An 18,603-nucleotide genomic window follows, 5' to 3' on the forward strand; every position below is an offset into this window, starting at 1 on the left:
GCATGACATTGCTGATCCATGTTTGAAGGGGCTGGATTGGTCAGTGTCATGGACCTCTGAGCTTTGAGACTTTGACCCTTCGCTGTGAGAACTATTATATTTTTGACCACTGACACTTTGGTGCTGGTCTGGCTTTTAGGTTTGGGGAGAGCCGAAGTATTTGCTTCTAGGCGACTGGTCCCTGCAGAGATGGGGCTGTGACTTGGAAAGAGCCTTGAAAGTACCTTGTACGAAACTGTCATCCTTTACCCTTTGCAGGGCTGAATCCTCCATCCCCAATATCAGAGTCCTCCATCACTCCGTTTTCTCTGGGTTATTCCATTCCCCAGTGGCTCAACCTCTACAATGAACAGTTCGCCCTGGTCTTGCACTTCAGATGTCCCTATGTTCCAAGGCATATGCTGCCCAGCCTGGTTGATTGTGATTCAGAGTGGATCCAGTGTAAATTGGGTTGCAATTTGGATAAATTAAATGAAGTTTTCTCCATATGTGCAGTCGGCGCCACCCCTCCGAAGGCTTCAGACTATGAACTACAAACTACTTGGCGGCCCACGATCAAGACTTTTTGCAGCTGTTTTTTACAGAGTGTATACACCATGACCAAACCTATAGCAGGAAAGAAATATAACCTGAGAGCGATCTCATGGGAGGAGCACTAACGTTACTTGTACATGTAGAACTGGTATAGTGTTACAGGATGAGAGTGTTCACACTTACCTAACTTTTCAGTAAGCAACTTTTACTACTCCAGAAGTACCACTAAATAGCTGTCTCTCCACATTATATGAATCAAAAACACATTAAAAAGCCCCAAAAATGAAGATTCAAGGATGTCACAGCAGCATAGAATAGTGCCTCACTCAACCAGATCAAGAACCCTTACAGATTGTATAGTGGAACTCAAGAGATATTTTGTACAATAAAATCTGATCACATCTCAAGGGCAGGGTACTGGTACCTGTGATTGTCAAAGGTGAACCTGGAGGCTTACCTCGTACATCTGGTATACGTGGGATGCAATGAACGTGGCACCGTAAACCTGTCTGTCAGTCCACCGGACCTGCACGACTTCCCCAGCAGTAGGAGCACCAGATTGCACACAGTTGTGACTCTGAGAAGACAAAAAAGAACTGCATCAGCTGACTACATTCACAGAAGGGAAATTTGCTTTTACTGCTTTAAACTTTATAAAACATATCCATGTGATATTGTCCATGAAGGTATGGCAATGTATCTTTTCCCCAGCAAAACAATTTTAAAAAGGCAAAAGCTACACCCAATGGGTATCCAGTTTTAACAGGGATAGAGAAAGAGTCTTATGGAAGGAAGGGAAAAGATAGATGTGTAATACAGTAGTCTCTTCTGTTCTCCAGCGTTGACATTTTTCATAGATTAAATGCTGTTCAATATTCCACATCAGGCTTGGAATCCTTGGTAATAATAAAGCGGTTTCAATGAAAATGCAATAAACTGCATTCACTTTGGAGTTCTTTGAGACTAATTTGTGGTCATTTACCCTTCACCCAATGGGCAGCGCCTCCCTTAACTCCACCCATGGAGTTCGAACGCCATGAACAGTGCAAACATGTGCCTCCCGCAGGGTAGGTGGAAGGATCGCATGTAAATCTATGTTAAGTTACAGGATATTTATACTGTGCACTATCACCACCATAGTGGTCCCCTGGCAGATCTGAGAAGGAAAGAGGGTGGGGTGAGTTAGTAAGGGTGGTCCCCTGGCGCTCCGGCAGATCTGAGAAGGAAAGAGAGTGGGATGAGTTAGTAAGGGTGGTCCCCTGGCGCTCTGGCAGATCTGGAAGGAAAGAGGGTGGGGTGAGTTAGTAAGGGTGGTCCCCTGGCGCTCCGGCAGATCTGAGAAGGAAAGAGAGTGGGATGAGTTAGTAAGGGTGGTCCCCTGGTGCTCTGGCAGATCTGAGAAGGAAAGAGGGTGGGATGAGTTAGTAAGGATGGTCCCCTGGCGCTCTGGCAGATCTGAGAAGGAAAGAGGGTGGGGCGAGTTAGTAAGGGTGGTCCCCTGGCGCTCTGGCAGATCTGAGAAGGAAAGAGGGTGGGGTGAGTTAGAAAGGTTGAGCAGGAAAAAGCACAAGAGAGCTGTGATGTGCTGTTGGCAGCCTCAGTTCGGTTAACAATGTTAACTGAGCTTCGGCGTGCTTTTCGGTTGGTAGCCGTCATGTGTTGTTGTGTGAGGCTGTGTGTGTTATGTTTTGTTGTTGCGATGTAGTGAAGTGCGTGCGGTTTGTAGTGCTTTGGAGGTGTGGCTGTGTATGTGTAGAGTGTGAGAGGTGTATGCAGAGGGGTGAGATTTAGTGTGGTCAGTTAGTGGCATTGCTATTTATAGGCGACACATGATAATCTTCACAATCCTGTCTAGATGTGGTGCAATGATAATCTTTACAATTCTATCTAGATGTGATGCAAGCTGACATTCACAATTCTGTCTAGATGTGACACAATGCTAATCTTCGCAGTTCTGCCGTAATCTTCACAATTCGGTCTAGATGTGACGGAATGCTAATCTTTACAATTCTGTGTAGATGTGGCGCAAGCGGACATTCACAATTCTGTCTAGATGTGACACAATGCTAATCTTCACAGTTCTGTCAGATGGGATGCACTGCTAATCTTTACAATTCGGTCTACATGTGACGCAATGCTAGTCTTCACAATTCTGTTTAGATGTGATGTGAGCTAGTATTACAATTCTCTCTCCATGTGACGGGAGGCTAATCTTCACAATTATGTCTGGGTATAACAGGCTAGTATTACAGTTCTATCTAGATATGACAATGCTACTCTTCACAAATCTGTCTAGATGTGATGCAAGCTAATCTTTAAAATCCTGTCTGGGTGCAGTGAAAGCTGACATTCTCAATTCTGTTTAGATGCGACGCAAACAGACATTCAGAGTTTTGTCTAGATATGACGCAAGCTAGTATTACATCTCTGTCTATATATGACGCAGACTTATCTTCACAATTCTGTCTAGTTGTGACGCTGGCTAATATATGGAATTTTATCTGGACTAGCTAGCACAGAGTATAGTCTACCTAGTTGTGGGATATTGCTCACTAATAGTTATCTTGATATGAGAGATCCTGCACAGTTAGTCTATCTGGCACAATCAGGTTAAATGCAAAAGTGTTGACATCTGGCACAATCAGGCTATCTGGCACTATGTTATGTTAGGTAATTTATACAGCGCCAAAGCCTTTAGGCATCCAGGCGCTATATCTACAGAGACTTTAAAGCTGGTCCAGAGTTCCTATCATACACAAAAAGCCTGGTTTTCAGGCTTTACCTGAACACCAGGTGGTTTTTCTCCTAACGCATACCCTCAGGTAATTCATTCCATGCCCGAGCTGCCAAGACCGGGAAGGAGCGTTCTCTTCCCAGAGCTCTTCTTATGGGATCTATTTTCAGTAGGGGACCTTTTCCTGATCGCAGATTACTCGTGGGTTGGTGTACCATCAGCTGTCAGTAATGTACAATGAGGGTAAGTGTGAAATGCTGCTATATGGCACAATCAGGCTAAATGTGAAATGCTGCTTACTGGCGCAATCAGGCTAAATGTAAAATGCTGCTATCTGGCACAATCAGGCTAAATGTGAAATGCTGCTTACTGGCACAATCAGGCTAAATGTGAAAACCTGCTATCGGGCATAATGAGGCTACCTGGCACAATTAGGCTAAATGCGAAGTTCTGCTATCTGGCACAGTCAGGTTAAATGCGAAATGCTGCTATCTGGCACAGTTAGTACATCTGGCACAATCAGGCTAAATGTTAGGTAATGGATATTTGTACTGCGCACTATCACCGCCGGATTGTTCCCTTGCGGCTCTGTTCGATTTGAAAGTTAAGAGGGTAGGATCGGTTTGCGTGGTGTACCGGGATAACGGCAGAGCGTGATTTGAGGTGTTTAGTTGGCAGCTTCCGCTTGGTTAGCACTGTTTGATGAGCATGGGTGCGGTTTCCGGATCTGTGGGCTCCCATGTGCTGTTGTGCGGTACTATGTGTGGTATGTTTTGTTGTTGCAGTGCAGTGAAGTGCTTGCGGTGCAGCAGAGTATTTGTTTTTTTTAGCGTTTGAGAAGGTTGGGTTAGTGGGGTCTCATTCTTTCGGGGATCTGTCTTGTGTTCTTTGTAAGGTCTTGCTGTCTGTTGGAGCATTCACCCGCGGTTCATTTGTCCGGTTCTGCACGAGGGGGCTGACTATATCCGAGGCTGTCTAGTGCTCCGTGGGAGGGACAGGAGGTGAGGGCCACCCCTACCCAGGGTTGGGATTGTTAAGGTTGTTAGTTGTTTTTTTTGGTTGTAAGAGTGTTCTGTCTAGCATCGTCTCCCTTTGTTCCTAGGGGGGGTCCCTTCCTATGATTTCGGAGCGCTCCCTCTCCTGTCCAGTGTTAGTTAGTGTTTACTGCTCCTTCATCTCTAGCAAACCTTCCTGACCCTTGGGTTTAGCCTAGCCAGGGGGCTTGGCTTGGAGGTGCCGGATTCATTCTGCTTTTGTGGCGTAGAGGCAGGTTTTGAGTAGTTTACTGAATTTTAGGTGTTCCTTCGTATTTCGGATGTCTTTCAGGAGGGTGTTCCAAGCTTTTGCTGCCAGGTGAGAGAAGCAGGATCCCCCTAGCCTTTTCCTTGATTAAAGTTTTGGTTCAAGGCGGATGTCGTTGCATGATCAGAGTGTTCTAGTCGGTTGGTAAATCGTTATTTTCTTTTGCATGAATTGTGCTCCTTGGCCGTGGATAGCTCTGTGTGGTATGCACCTTGATTTGAACCTGATTCGCTGTTTAACTGGAAACCAGTGTAACATTTTTAGCGCTGGGGTGATGTGATCTCTGCGTGATAGTATGAGGAGGAGTCTGGCCGCTGCGTTTTGGATACGCTGCAGTTTCTTCAGTAGGTTTTCTTGCATTCCGAGGTAGAGGCTGTTGAGGGCGATGATTGTCAGTGTCTTATGAGTGAAGGACAGGAATGGTCCATTAAAGATATCAGCAATGGAGAACAGACGTTACAGGTAATTAACTTAATCCTTGGATCTTTCATAGAACCAAATGCTGTTTAATCGATCTGAAAGCTGTCAACGTATATGTAAGCATATAGGGGTATAATTTTAGTTCACCTCACGTGAATGTGAAGGACTGCCTGCCCTACCCTGGACTCCTCCTCTAGGATTTTGTCAATAAAACTGAATTTGGTGAAGGTACGATGGGGAACTCACAGTACCTCTCCTGCTACGAGAGTGTAGTAGAGGATGTATCTCTTGTCGAATGTTCCTTTGGTCACTCAAGCAGCGGTCGCTTGGCAAAATGCAATGCATGTCGGCAGCCATCTGCAGATGGAGCTCTTAGAAAGGCCTTTACTGCTACCATTGTGCCCCAAGGCTATGAATACATTGGCGAAAACACACAGTAGTCAAGTGCTCTCATGACATCCAAGGAATGGAGGCACCTTTCAGCAGGGATTGTAGGGACGCTAAAGAAAACAGGCAGCACCAACGCTTCAGTCAAGTGGAATGAAATTGGGACGTCAGGCAAGAATTTTGTTTTGGCCCAGAGCACAACTCTAGGCTGTTGCTTACTCGACTAAGAAAGGTGATGGCTATCAGAAACGCTGGCTTCCAAGAGACACACCATGTCAGCTTTGTCCTTAGGTTCAAATGGGTATTTGTATTAGTGTGCAGAGAACAGTTTTTCTAAAGGACTGGTTTGCACATCGGCGGAAAGATTCGAAAGATCTCTTTAATTCCTTAATATGTATGTGCAACCATAGTGAGGATGCCAACGACACACTAGTGTTGCGAGACTGGGCAGAAAAATGCATGTTGAATGGCGAAAAGGCAAGTCCACTTTTAGCTAAGGCTCGCATGTAGGGCTTGCTTGAAATTTTGTTTTGTATAATTACAAAACAATTATTAGGAGAGAGAGAAGAGCGAGAGAGGAGAGAGAGAGAGCGAGAGGAGAGAGAAGAGGGAGAGAGAGAGAATCACAATATCAGAAAGAAGAAAAAATACCAGACAGGAGAGTGAATGAGAATAAGTACTGGAATGCTCATGCTCGTCTCAGTCAAGGGAAAAATATTGTAAAACCAGTACAAAGAGGATTAGATGAGAAATATTCTGGGAGTGACCCAACTCGTATCAGTCAAGGCCAAGAAGGCCTAATCAAAGTAGATGGCCAAGTGATAAAAGAAGCCAGAGAAGAGGTGGACATAGAACATATATTTAGAGGCAAAGAAAAGGAAGAAAGCAAAGACTGTGAACTGTTCAGAAAAAGAAGAAAATAGTCCAGAGAGAAAAGGTACTTGTTGGATAGGTTGTCCAGGGGAAGAGAAAAGAATACATCTTTGTAGAGGAAACCGAAATAAGAAGCAAAAGTCCATTCCAACAGTATATGAACTGATAAAAACAATCACCAGATACTATCAACTATTGAAACGTTTGTGAGAAACCAATAAACCTCAGGAGAAGGGAGACATTCTCCTGATTAAGTTATTAAGATAGTGGTAGGGTCAGATAGGCATAGAGTTGGACAGTGGAAATTTTAATTTCCAGACATTCACGGACGACTGACAAGCAACTTAGCTAGTTTCGTTAGGTAGAGGTATTCCTGTTCCTTAACAAGCCCAATAGTGAAATGTCCAATGAGAGTCCATATCCTTCTGACCTATCACAACAGTCTTTGCACCATACACTCCAAACTAGGCTTCTTAACATCCCTTCTGCTTCTAAGCCACAGGCCTCCTTCCACTGGGTGTCATACCAGACTGCACCCAGCTGAAAATGGGCCAGCTCCACACCAGCTTGATATCTCCTCAGACTCAGATTCCCATGACGACACCATATGGCCTCCACGCAAACCTCATTTACAGATTAATTTGATGACATGGTACCATCCAATAAGGAACTTGAATTTCACCCCCGGAAGAAATTGGAGCTTTTAATGCCACCATGGCAAACGCTGTGAAATGTTGGATCTCTTCTTTTGTTTAGTTTTATATGTTTTTATTTAGCATTTTATATCAGTTAACAGTGAACCATATTAGGGTTTTAGTTTGTCTCCATAATTCTTATAAGGAGGAAAGCTTGTATTCCGTTTCAGCATTATCTTATCAGCAATTCTATTTCACGCTGATTTAGCAATTAAATATCGCTAAGGTCTACAAGAGGCCTGAAATATTATCTCTAATATCTATGTCATTCCAAAATCATTCTCGCTCTCGGTCATTAGCAGCACACTTTTCTCCCATCTCAGTCATTCATGAAGCCAATTAACAAATAAACAGAAACCAGTTGGTGCCCTAACCCAGTCTTTGTTCTTATCAGGGGCCAAACATTCAAGTTGCAAGCGAATAGCCAGCCATAAAAAAAGTTACTTGCCACCTTAATTCTATAAGTACACACATTACACCATTTCTTTCTCGCCTTGAGTCAAATATCACCATGCCAATGGCTAGTGGCAAGTGCACATTTTGCACATTGTTCTTATTATAGGGTTTGTCTCTCTTCACTGTATTTCGGCTTTAATCTTCGTGTAGGCATGAAGGGATATGGTACTGTCTCTATTAAGGATTTGAGTCACAGCTTATGTTTGAGGTGTGATCAATGGAAAAGGTTTACCGTCCTCAGGCTAGTAGGGCATAGAAGTACCTTTTCAATGTTTGCTAGATATATTAGCAACAGTCTGTAGATGTTGTGGATCGTGCTATAGAGTCCAAAGAAAATATAAGCCTCTATAAATCCAGTGTGGTCTAGAGCCTGCAGTGCTAGTGAGTTAATTTCGAAGGGCGTTCCCTTTTCCATAAACCTAAAATCAAAAGCTTAGCAGACAGCAACTGATGCAATAAGGACCTATCAAGTTTAGATGCTGGGTCATGAACTTTGTCCCTCAGGCCTAGTATGACATAGCAGGGGTCAACAGTCATCTAGTAGCCAAGTATGCTTTTAAATGCAGCATTCCAAAACACCCCTATTATGGGCCATGACCACCATATATGAATGTAGTCTCCAGCCCCATTGGTTAAACACTAAGAAAAAAACCACACTAGTGAAGATCTAAAATGCACAGTTCTTCTAACCTTGAAAGGACAAGACACTAACAAAAAGAAAAAATATCTACTAGAAAAAGAACAAAGACTCATTTTCTTAACAAAAAGTGACAGAGAAGGTCTGAACGAAGCTATTGAATGGCATAAAATCTAAAATTACCATGTATATAAGACATCTTACATTGGAAAATGGCGAATACTGCGACTAGAAATATAAAGTTATAGCGTGAGTTCTAGACTGTATGTAAATTATACACTTCTATCACCAGAAAGATGATAAGTGGTGAAGTAATAACACATTTGAAGATAAAATGTTAATATGGACGTAATGAGTATAAAACCTATAAATGTTATCAGAGTCAAAATCGACAAGATAATTCAGAAATAATTCCAACAATGCTAGAGATCTACTGCGTTTATGCTAGGTTCTGATTTACTTTATTACAAGGAACGTAGAGTAGAGTTTATCCATTAAATGGAAGGACTTTATAAGCAAAGGGAGTAAACACGGCATTCAGAACCTATTACTAACCGAATTGTTGCGATTTAACCTGACGAATTGCAGACCCCCTATTAAAAAGGTAAGGCAACAAGCGCTATGTGAATACGCTGTGTATGTATGGACTACAGACGGATTTCCGTACGATTTTGATCCCTCGCCGGCTCCATCTTTACTAAATGCGCTTCTAACTTCACAGGTGGCGGATGTCGCCTAGAAGACTCTTGAATAAAGTCCATAACGAAACAGCTCTAACTCAAGTATCGGATTTACAAAGCACCGATGGCTATAAGGCTGCAAACAACTTAGGGACACCAAGGTAGGTTCTTAAGGAATTGAGGTTATAGTGCGATTCTTTTTAAATCGAGAATCCATTCTACCCCTACCTGTAGGTCTTCTTTCGTTTTCTCGCCCTTTACTTTAGGGCCCTGCCTCACGAAAAGATAATAAGAGCCGTGAAGCTAACAAATAGAAGACATCAGGACTAGACACAATACCACATCATATGGGGAGAATTGTTCTCTATCGATGTAGGTAATTTTTAACATTGATTGATTAAGTTCAAAACCCTCTGCATTGTCCACAAGGCCTTCTGGGGCCTGGGGCCTAAATACCTTCAACTCTCTCTTCCTAAATATCTGCCTTCACGAGCCCTTCGCTCATCCGTCTCCAACTCCCTCATGGTCAGCCGCTTCTCGAAGCAACGAGCTGGGGGTAGATCTCTCTCCGCAGCAGGGGCCTCCCTCTGGAACAGCCTTCCTGCCTCCCTGAAACTTGAGGAGAACCATCTCCGGTTCCGGAAGCACCTCAAAACCTTCCTCTTCGCTTCTGCCTTCTCTCTCCCTCTCCCTTGCTAAACCTGCTAAACTCCCCACTGAAGTCTGCACTAAACCTGCATCTGGGCCACTCTGTGACCTCGGTCCAGGGCCCAGCCACTCTCCACTTGCACTGCCTCCCTGGCTCCTCCTGCACTGTGGGACTGTCACTGCATCCCTACAGCCCCCTTCCCAGCACTTGCTCTGCACTTACCTCGCACTTGCCACCAGCTGGCCCTTTTATTTATTATTTATTATTTTATTACGCTACTTACCTTGTACTGCACTTTCCCCCCCACCTCCTCCCCCTGCACTTTCTCCTTTTCCCCTTACCTCTGCACTTGCACGATCTGAATGACACCTGGCCTAGTAGGATCGTTTGTCTGTCTTCCCCTTGTTTCCCTCCCTCCCTGCCTCGTCGCGCCTTGAAACACTTGTGTATAGGCGCGTTACAAATACCATATCATATCATATCATATCTCCACAGTGCAATTGGGGGAAGAGGAGTTCAAAATCGGGGGCGATTTTGGCACCAATAGCTTACTTTTTTCTCTCTCTCTTTTTTCCATCTACAGTCACAACATAAAAAGACACACGTTTTTTCACTGCCAACAAGAGTGGGAATCATACTCACTTGACAAAATCATCGTATCATATGTTTTGTTTTATGGTAATAATTGTATAGTGGCAAACACACCTGAAGAAAGTTCCAAAAATAACCGATGAGAACTGAAACATGTTGAGTTCATCAATTTGGTTAAGTAGGTAACCAAACAAAGATACAAATCCTAACAATAGGACAAAAACAACTACACTAAAGATAGTTAACAACATCTCAGTAGTAGTTATCAGCTAAAAGAATTTGGATCATTACCTATTAGATAAGGTTCATCTTTTGTCACCTTTGAATTAGTGGACTGTATTTTATATAATGTTTTAATATTGAATGCTTTTGGATAATTAGCGTATTTTGTATATGAATTGACTGAATAAAATTAATATGTACATTGAGAAACAGTACTGATTTAATGTTCTGTGACTGTTGATAGGAGCTAATTACCTCTTGTTTAAACTATCATAAATGTCCCAAAATAAGGTAGAGCCTCCACCTAGGTGGACTCTTTGGGTTTTCCCCTCATAGTTTAGTGTCTCCAACTTCACTGCATACCCCCAGCACATTCTATATTGGATATTATGCATGTGGTGTAATTCTACATGTGTTCTGTACCAATTGTATATGCTCTGTAAGGGATCAAGAGTAAGACTCATACATAGTGGCAGGTCAAGTGTTGATTATAAACTTTTAAACCTTTATTTAATACACAATAATAAGGGGGTTGGGAGTAATCCTATCTTGTCCTAATCCTAAGAGGGGTTTCCCTGCTTCAACGAAATAAACGCATGTCTGTCAGGATGTTAAAGAAAAGAGCGCCCTCCGTCATTTGTGTCCAAACCCCTAAACGGACACTTACACACTAAACTCATTTTAAGGTGTAAAAGGGGATTTCTGGAAACTAGGTATTTTAAGGAACTCATGGTGGCAACAGTAAAGACAGACAAGTGAACACAGTTCAAGGGTGTTTATTGAACAATAAATGCAGAGTGGAAACAACCCTAAGCTAAACCTAAATGTAAGATGGGAGCATGCGTCGACCATCAAATGAAAAATAAGGCAGTCCTAGTGGCGTTGTGTCAAATAAAAGGGCCTATATTAAGAAAAACGTATTGCCAAGTCCTTACAACTAATTATCGAAAGAGTGTGCGATAGGGGAAGTGTTCCAAATAATAAGTCAGGATGTGGTTTTCAGGGGTCTACATTCCCCACATTTTCAGCATGGGACAAGTTGGGACCTTGGAGCACAGCACACGCTTGTGGTTCCTTAGCATGAGCTGATAGTTCCGCTCGAGCTATTAGGTTCTTCAATGGTAAAGTCTCTTAATATTAAAAAGTCTCTAACTTTCGAGGGCCTGATGTATTCTTCAGCAAATTTATTTTCTTTTACTTTTACTTTTTATAAAAGTTACTTTCCACAATTCACGTTGCGTGATGGATTCAACCCTGGGTCCCCCTTTGCGGGCGCCGACTCCTCGCGTATTGTATTCAACCAATCAATTGAACAGTTCCTTTCTCAATGAACTTTGGGTGATAGACCACTTGACAAGGGGGGGTGGCGCAATTCACTTCCCTTCGTCTTCCAATTTCTGTTACATTCACAAGTCTTAATGTCTTTTTAAACAGTACGTCAGGCTTTTGTTCCCGATTGTCGATTTCCCTCTTCCGGGTTCACTCTCGCCAACTTTTACAACACACTGATCATGCGCTCATTTCACCTAGCGGGATTCATTTCCCTTTGCTTCCCAATCATCTAAAGAGGATTTTACAAGACCCCTGTATGACCTCTTTTCACCTCTTCCCAAGGCCTTCTGGTTCAGATAGTAACTACCATCGGGTAATCGTCTAGAGTTTCCTGCTTGGTGCCAGATTTCTCTGTTGCTGGTTTTCCCCCTCTTTCCTCAATCGTATCTTTCAGTCTTTCAACTCCTCAAAAGTTCAAATTAGCCGGTGGCTATTTATCCTTCAATACAGTTGGGTTTCTTAGCGATACTCCCCTCGACTCATCGGCTGTGATGATCCGCTTGCCTTTCTTTCACTTTGAGTCAAGGTTGGTACCACGGATACCAGCGTCCTTCCCCAGCTTGGTTATCAGCAGAGGAGGGTCTCATGTATCATAGACATCTGCTGCAACACACGTTGGCTATTGTTCGCAATCTTTTCCATCTGCAGAGGTTTCACAGGGCTTGGTCGGAAAGAGCAAGATCACTTCTCGCCTTGTCACCCTCGCGGTTTGTCTTTCTCCTCCTCTTGAACTACCGTGCTGAGATAGCTCTCATGTCATGCGGTCTGCCTTGCTTGTCTTGTCTTGTGTTATGGTGCTCCACCTTTTATCCCTGTGGGGAAGGGAAAGGGCCATCAGGTGTGTGTGTGTGATTCTGGTCAATTGCCTGAATTTGCCTGACCCTTGTATTGGGACATGTCAGCTAAATGGCTCTGGTGTTACTCCGTTGTCTTACGTGTTGTTTGAAAGTGTTTGTGTTGGAAAAGGGGGTAGGGCAGTGTTTTGGAATATCCTTGGTAGGATGGGGAAAAAGTGTTGCAAGGAGGGGAATACTGTGTCTCCCTCGTCGGTGTCCCACTCCTACTCCGCAAGGACCCCCCCCCCATCCAAGTGATCCTCCTCACTGGTCCACCCCCACGAACTGGATCCAATAGCGATGGCCGTGTCCTGGCCACCAGGATGGCAGATCCCCATGGACTAGCTAGGGAGACACCTTAAGGTTTCTCACAGTACTTGAAGCTTTCTTTCAGAGTTCAAAACAACGTTATAATGTTTCACCAGGAAAGGGGTCTTTCCCTTCCCCTAGATTTCTTCTGGTAGTTTGAATGTTACTTTATCACATTTCAAGGATGAAGACCCTTCCCTTGAGTCGCCTTTAACTATACAGTTCTTTTAAATATTCAGTTTATCCCACTCTGTAGCTCAATTAATCTTAAAGGGGTATGGCTCTTCCCTTTTCCTTTGACTATTCCTCTTTTTACCCCGATGTACTCTCCTGCTAGGGTATTGCGCCTTTATCACTAATTCTGAATCAGGGGTATGGGTCTGCCCTTTTGTATTCATTCTCACTGTTCGACGGTTTCAGCTTTACTTCTCTTCTCACTCCTGGTTTAATCTCCTGCCAGGATTTCACAGTTCTGTTTCTTGGGTGCGGGTATCAGGGATGCACATTTTTTGGTTTACTCTCCTGCCAGGGCTTTATATCCTTTCATGGGTGTGAGTCCCAGACAGTTTGCTGGTTAACTATTCTGCCAGGGCTTTTTCTTTCTCTACTCACTTTTTCTTTAATCCAAGAAATGCTTTTCCAATATTGAGTCCCGACCTTTTCTTAACACTGGTCGTATTCGTGGCAATGTCCTATTCCAAGCATTGAGTCACCGGCCCTTTCTGAATACTGTTCGTATTTGTATGAATCTATATTTTCAAGATTTGGGTCACCGCCCCTTTCTTAACACTGAGTAGTTTTATTAGTTGATATTGATATTTTGTTTGTATTGCGCTCGTACACATGTGTTGCAGAGTGCGACGAGGCAACCGAACGATTTTACCAGGCACAGTGACATTGAGAACATGCGGGTGCATTCCTCCAATTACTTTAATTGGGCCTTACCGCGCTGTTAATGATATGCGTCACGCACTCTGAGGTAACCCACTCGCTCTCTCTGGGTTTACCGGTTAGCTCTGGCGTTCCTTGCATTCTTCCATCGTCTTTTTATTCGGTTCGCTGACTAGGGGTTTGTCCCATTAGCTGTTTGGCTTGCACTTTATTTTCCTTTGCTTATGGCCGCTCCAGCTGCCTATAGCAATAAAGTGGTGAGCTTCTCTTGGCCTGATCTCTCAGCACAACGTTCTCGTCAGCATCCGTACTGCCTTCCACAGTGTGCTTGCCTCTGGGGTTCAAACCAGCGTCGGCACAAGCTGTGTTCCGCTGCATGTTAGGGAGAATTCGCAGAAATACGCTTATTCCCTCCACCTTGGAGACCTTTGCTGGATTTTGAGGACTTGATTTTTTTAACCCTGGGAGAGTGAGACCCTTTTCCCCACTCTCGAATGTATTTTAATGTGATTTTGTACACTGTGTTTCGTTTGGTTGTGGAGTCTGACAAACTCCATAGGCATCATCTTTTACATTGGGTCACACAGCACCTTCAGTGCAGTGGCCCAAGGAAGTCTTTCAGATTTCCCAAAGGTTTAAATACCTTCTCCTGGATAAACTACTGTTTCCAAGAGCAGTAAAGTGAAATTGACTTTACTTCTTTTAGTAACTTTCTAGATCCAGCACACACGATCTTACAATAGGGTGCTGAAGGGGTTACCTAGCGTCCCCTTTGTCTAGCTTCTCATGTAATATTTTTTAGGTTACCCTTTCATCACTGAATGGCTGGTGGCAGTGGTTTCCTTTTAACTACCGTGGTATGCATTTATCGCAGGCTGCGTTTCAGCTGCAGTAAAGCAATCAAGGGTGCCATTTTTGGCAAAATGGCCCGGTCTTCTTTTTTCGCCATTTCTTTGTGGAAAGGTTAGGTCGCATTGTTCGCTTTGCCTTTGGCAGGATTCACGAGTGAAGCCTGCCTCTGGTTCCAGGGTGTCTGGGGTAGGCAGTAGTGAGGGAAGTGCCCGAAACTCCCTGTGCTTAGTCTCCTAGGAGACCCAAATACACTCTGTAGTGATTGGCTGGCTGACTGTCCGGCAAGGACAACCACCCTGCTGGGTGACCGACAGCTTGGCTGGAATTAATGGGAGAGAACTGAATAAAAGGCAAGGCTTTTGGCTTAGAAGGCAGAGTCATCGACTGGACGAAGGAACCGAAGAAGAACCTGAAGAGGACGTCTGCTGCAACTCCTGGACCGTTGGTTAGCCCGGTCAAGCCCTGCAGCAGTGCCGAAACACCAAGTTCGCATCGACAGAGAAGCCCCTGCAAGGACGACTTCTCCCCTTGAGTTGGTGGGACCAATCAACTCCAAAGTAAGCCACCTGGACATTCATCCCAGAGCTGGTTGAATTTCCACAGAGTTGCTGCTGGAAACCGTATAGCTTGGGAGAGGAACACCACATTGTGTGCGTTGCTTTTAAGCTGGCCAAAAGCTCCAGGAAGATCCTCCGGACCCCCAGGAAGCAGGACTCGCCGAGCCTGAGCCCCCTCAACAGAGTGCAGGACCCCAGAAGCAAGACCGCCATAAACCGCAGTGTTGCTATTTGTGGTAGACGCAAAGAGTTGAAACACTGAACAGCCACTGAAAGTGAAGTTTGCTGGTTGAGAGTTTTGACCATCCCAGTGCATTGCACGAGTCTCCCGACGTCCTCCCTCTTGTCCCCACGACTGAGGCCTGGGAACCGTGAGACCTGCAGAGCTGCACAGGAACAGGAGTCATCTGCTGCATTTTCTCTTCATTTTAAAAGGTACTTTACAACGTCTGAGAACACTTACCTCTTGATGTAGAGTTGCTTGCATCTTTTACCACTCACAAGCCTAATCAGCTTGTGGCCCTACATTTGATTCTTCTTTTCTTCAAAGACTTCTAAAACATTGTGCAAAGACTTTTCTATTTACCTACCAGAGGTGCTTTAACCTATACAAGACCTTTGCCCGTTGACTTTGGCTTAGCCTAATTGCACTGAATGACTATTTCAGGGGGGATCCAAAAGTATTTGCATGCTTAAGAATATTTGTGGTATCTTGTATATTCTAACTAATCTTTTCCTTTTGACTCATTTCCATATGACTCTAAATGCAACAGTGATATATTAATGTCCCCAGCACACTAGAAACTGAAGTCACCTGAGGGTGTAGGTAGTGCCTGTGGGCCATCCCAAAAGGGTATCTACTGATTTAGAGATATTAGAGTGTATATTTCATGAAGTGTATTTGAGTGTTACTATTATATTGCTCCCTTCTGATGAAGGCTTATTCTAACTGATCAATTAATAATTGTTTATTCAAGAAACCTTGAGAGTAAGAGTTTATTTGAATACTTGTAACTAAAAATCTCGGTGTAACTCCACTACAGCTCACGTTGAACCCGCTTGAGATAAGCCTGGCTGCTGAACACGCTACCAAAACTGTGTAGTACAAGCTTATACCAAAGGTTGGGTTTCCTATACATGTAGTCAAGAGTTGTTTGTAGTGTTCCCAGAGGGCACTGCATACAAACTTTGCCCAACACTGGTGGCAGGCAGTGAGGATATATTGTAGAGTTGTTACACTAAGAATTTGCTTTACTTTTGTTCTTTTACTTCTGTTCAACTAAAACCCCCCACAAGGCTACGTTCCACTAGAAAAGCAATTGTAACATGCCAGATATGGATAACTTCAGGCAGGAAGTCCTGATCATTCTAACAGTAGATCAACTGAAAGAAATATGTAAAGTCAGGAATCTCCCTGTTAAAGGAAAGAATAATGAACTGATCGCAAGAATGTTGAATAATCAAAGTCTGGGTAGTAGGCCTGTCACACCTACTATCCCAGGAAATGTGGAAAATTATAATGAGGATGATAATTCAGAGTCTAACTCTAATATTGTTGAAGAGTTAGAGGAGTCTCAGGAAGAAAGCCCCCCTTTACCTCAACCGGCCCTTTTGCCTCAACCTTTAGCCACAGGGACCCCACCAGGTCCATCACTGAGTCCAGAATGTGTGTCTCCTGAGAAAATGAGACTTGAGTTAGAGTTCAAAGGATTACAGATCCAAGCTGAAACCAAACATCATCACATCAAACTAAGGAAAATGGAAATGCAACATGCTCTTGAAATGAAGAAATTGTCTCTTGAAAATGTTTCTATCCAAGAGTCTTCTAGGTCTTCCAGTCCAAAGAGACCTTGCATGCTTAAAGAAGCAGTGAGTATGTATGATGTGAAACTTGATATTTTGGATTGGTTGGGTGCTTTTGAATAGAACTATGGGATTCAGGGTTTCACAGGGAATCAGTTGATTAATTGGCTTTTGTCTAGGCTCCCCCAGGTTGCAACTGATGCTGTAATTGAGGTGGGGGAACTTGAAAGATTGGAGAATGAAAATGTGAAGCTAGCTTTGATAGCTAGATTTGGGAAAACTCCTTACTAGTACCTTAAGAGGTTTAGGAACCTCAAAAAGACTGATGGTACCCCTTGGACTACCTGGGTGTGTGAATGTTTAAAAAACCTAGATGGTTGTGTTAAGGGTTACAGAGTGAATTCTTTTGAAGGAATGAGAAATCTGCTCTTGTTGGATGCCTGCTCTCCTGAGCTGAGACAACACTTGGCTGACTCAGAAGAGATTGATCCCAAGAAGCAAGCAAAAGCTGTTGACTTGTGGGTTTCCAACAGGGCTACTCACAAGGATTCTGGGGCCACTCATAAAAACGATGAGGGGAAACAGCACAAGAAAGATGACAGAGAATTCTAAAACCTCCCATCTAAAAGAGGGCCACACACATAAGAAGGGTAAGCCACATGGGAAACCAGGTCAGTCTAGTGAAACCTTTGGTGACAAACCATAGGGAGGTCAGCAGAAGCCCTCATTTGTCAAAACATTTGGAAAATGTTATGCTTGTGGGTCAACTGACCCTGTGAAAGGGGAGCCCAGATGTAAGGGTATACCGTCCGGGGTCCACACTGCCTCCTTAGCCTTCATCCCGGAGGGAGAAGTACATAAGGCAAGTGGAAACATTCAACTATAGGCTGAAGATCCCATTGGAGTCTCTACCAGTGTTTCCTTAGTGTGCCTGGGTCTGTGGGAACAGCAGAATGTAGATGTGTATAACTCTATACCATATAACACAAAAGAATACTACAAGGACTGTGTACTTGTAAATGGACAGGAGACCCCTGCCATTAGAGGCACTGGGGCCAGCATCACAGTGGTGGTTGAAACCTTTTTCAAACCTGAGAATGTTGCTAAGGCACCCAAAGTCCCCACTAAGTTTGCTGGAGTCCCTATCCAGATGGTTCCAATAATACAAGCTCTCATCCAGTGCAACAATATGACTGTAAGAATACCTGTAAGTGAGGCGCCTTGGAGAGTCCTGCTGGGGAATCACTTAAACACTCAGAGTTGTATCAAGCACCCCCCGGCCTCTCAGTAAAAGGAAGCAGGAGCACACTAGGAAGGCCAGAGAGCTTTCTTTAAATGACTCTCAGTGGGTTGTTCCAGAAGAACCTATAACACCCAGTCCACAGGGAACACCAACTTCTATTTCCAAGAAGAAAGACGAAGGGGAAACCCAAGGCCTCAGGAAACAAGAAAGATAGCACTCCTGTGCATCAAACCAGGACATCCACGAGAGGACAGTCCAAAGTCACACCTGTAACTACTCCACCAGCTGAGGCTGAGTGTGAGGTCCAACCAGAAGAGGTTGAGTAAGCTACTGATGAGACAGAGCCGGAAGAAGACCTTCCCTCTGTTGGAGATCTGGATCCTAAAGACCATCCTGAGCTGCAATCCTTACTGGCAGAAGGTGGCCCCAGTAGAGCAGACTTCGGCAGAGGTCAAAGAGTGTCCTACTCTTGAAGGACTTTGCCAACAGGCAGCTTCCAAGCTGGAAGGGCAAGATCCAGCAAAGCACAGGTTGTACTGGGAGGATGGCCTCCTCTACAGTGAACCTATTGTGCCCAGGAGACTACAGGAGACTTGAAGT

At 44.0% G+C, this 18,603-nt stretch overlaps 1 protein-coding gene across 1 annotated transcript in view; it reads right to left on the reverse strand.

Annotated features, from left to right (window-relative positions):
* Positions 1-18,603, reverse strand: part of KDM4A (lysine demethylase 4A) — a 1,237,605-nt gene that overhangs the window by 151,299 nt on the left and 1,067,703 nt on the right. Inside the window, exon 21 of the mRNA XM_069642410.1 lies at positions 992-1,111. Within this exon, the coding sequence (XP_069498511.1) occupies positions 992-1,111 (120 nt within the window). The remainder of the gene's footprint in view (positions 1-991; positions 1,112-18,603) is intronic.

Source organism: Ambystoma mexicanum, chromosome 1q (assembly GCF_040938575.1).
Source record: "Ambystoma mexicanum isolate Mex_15411 chromosome 1q, UKY_AmexF1_1, whole genome shotgun sequence".
In the NCBI taxonomy this organism is placed as follows: Eukaryota; Metazoa; Chordata; class Amphibia; order Caudata; family Ambystomatidae; genus Ambystoma; species Ambystoma mexicanum.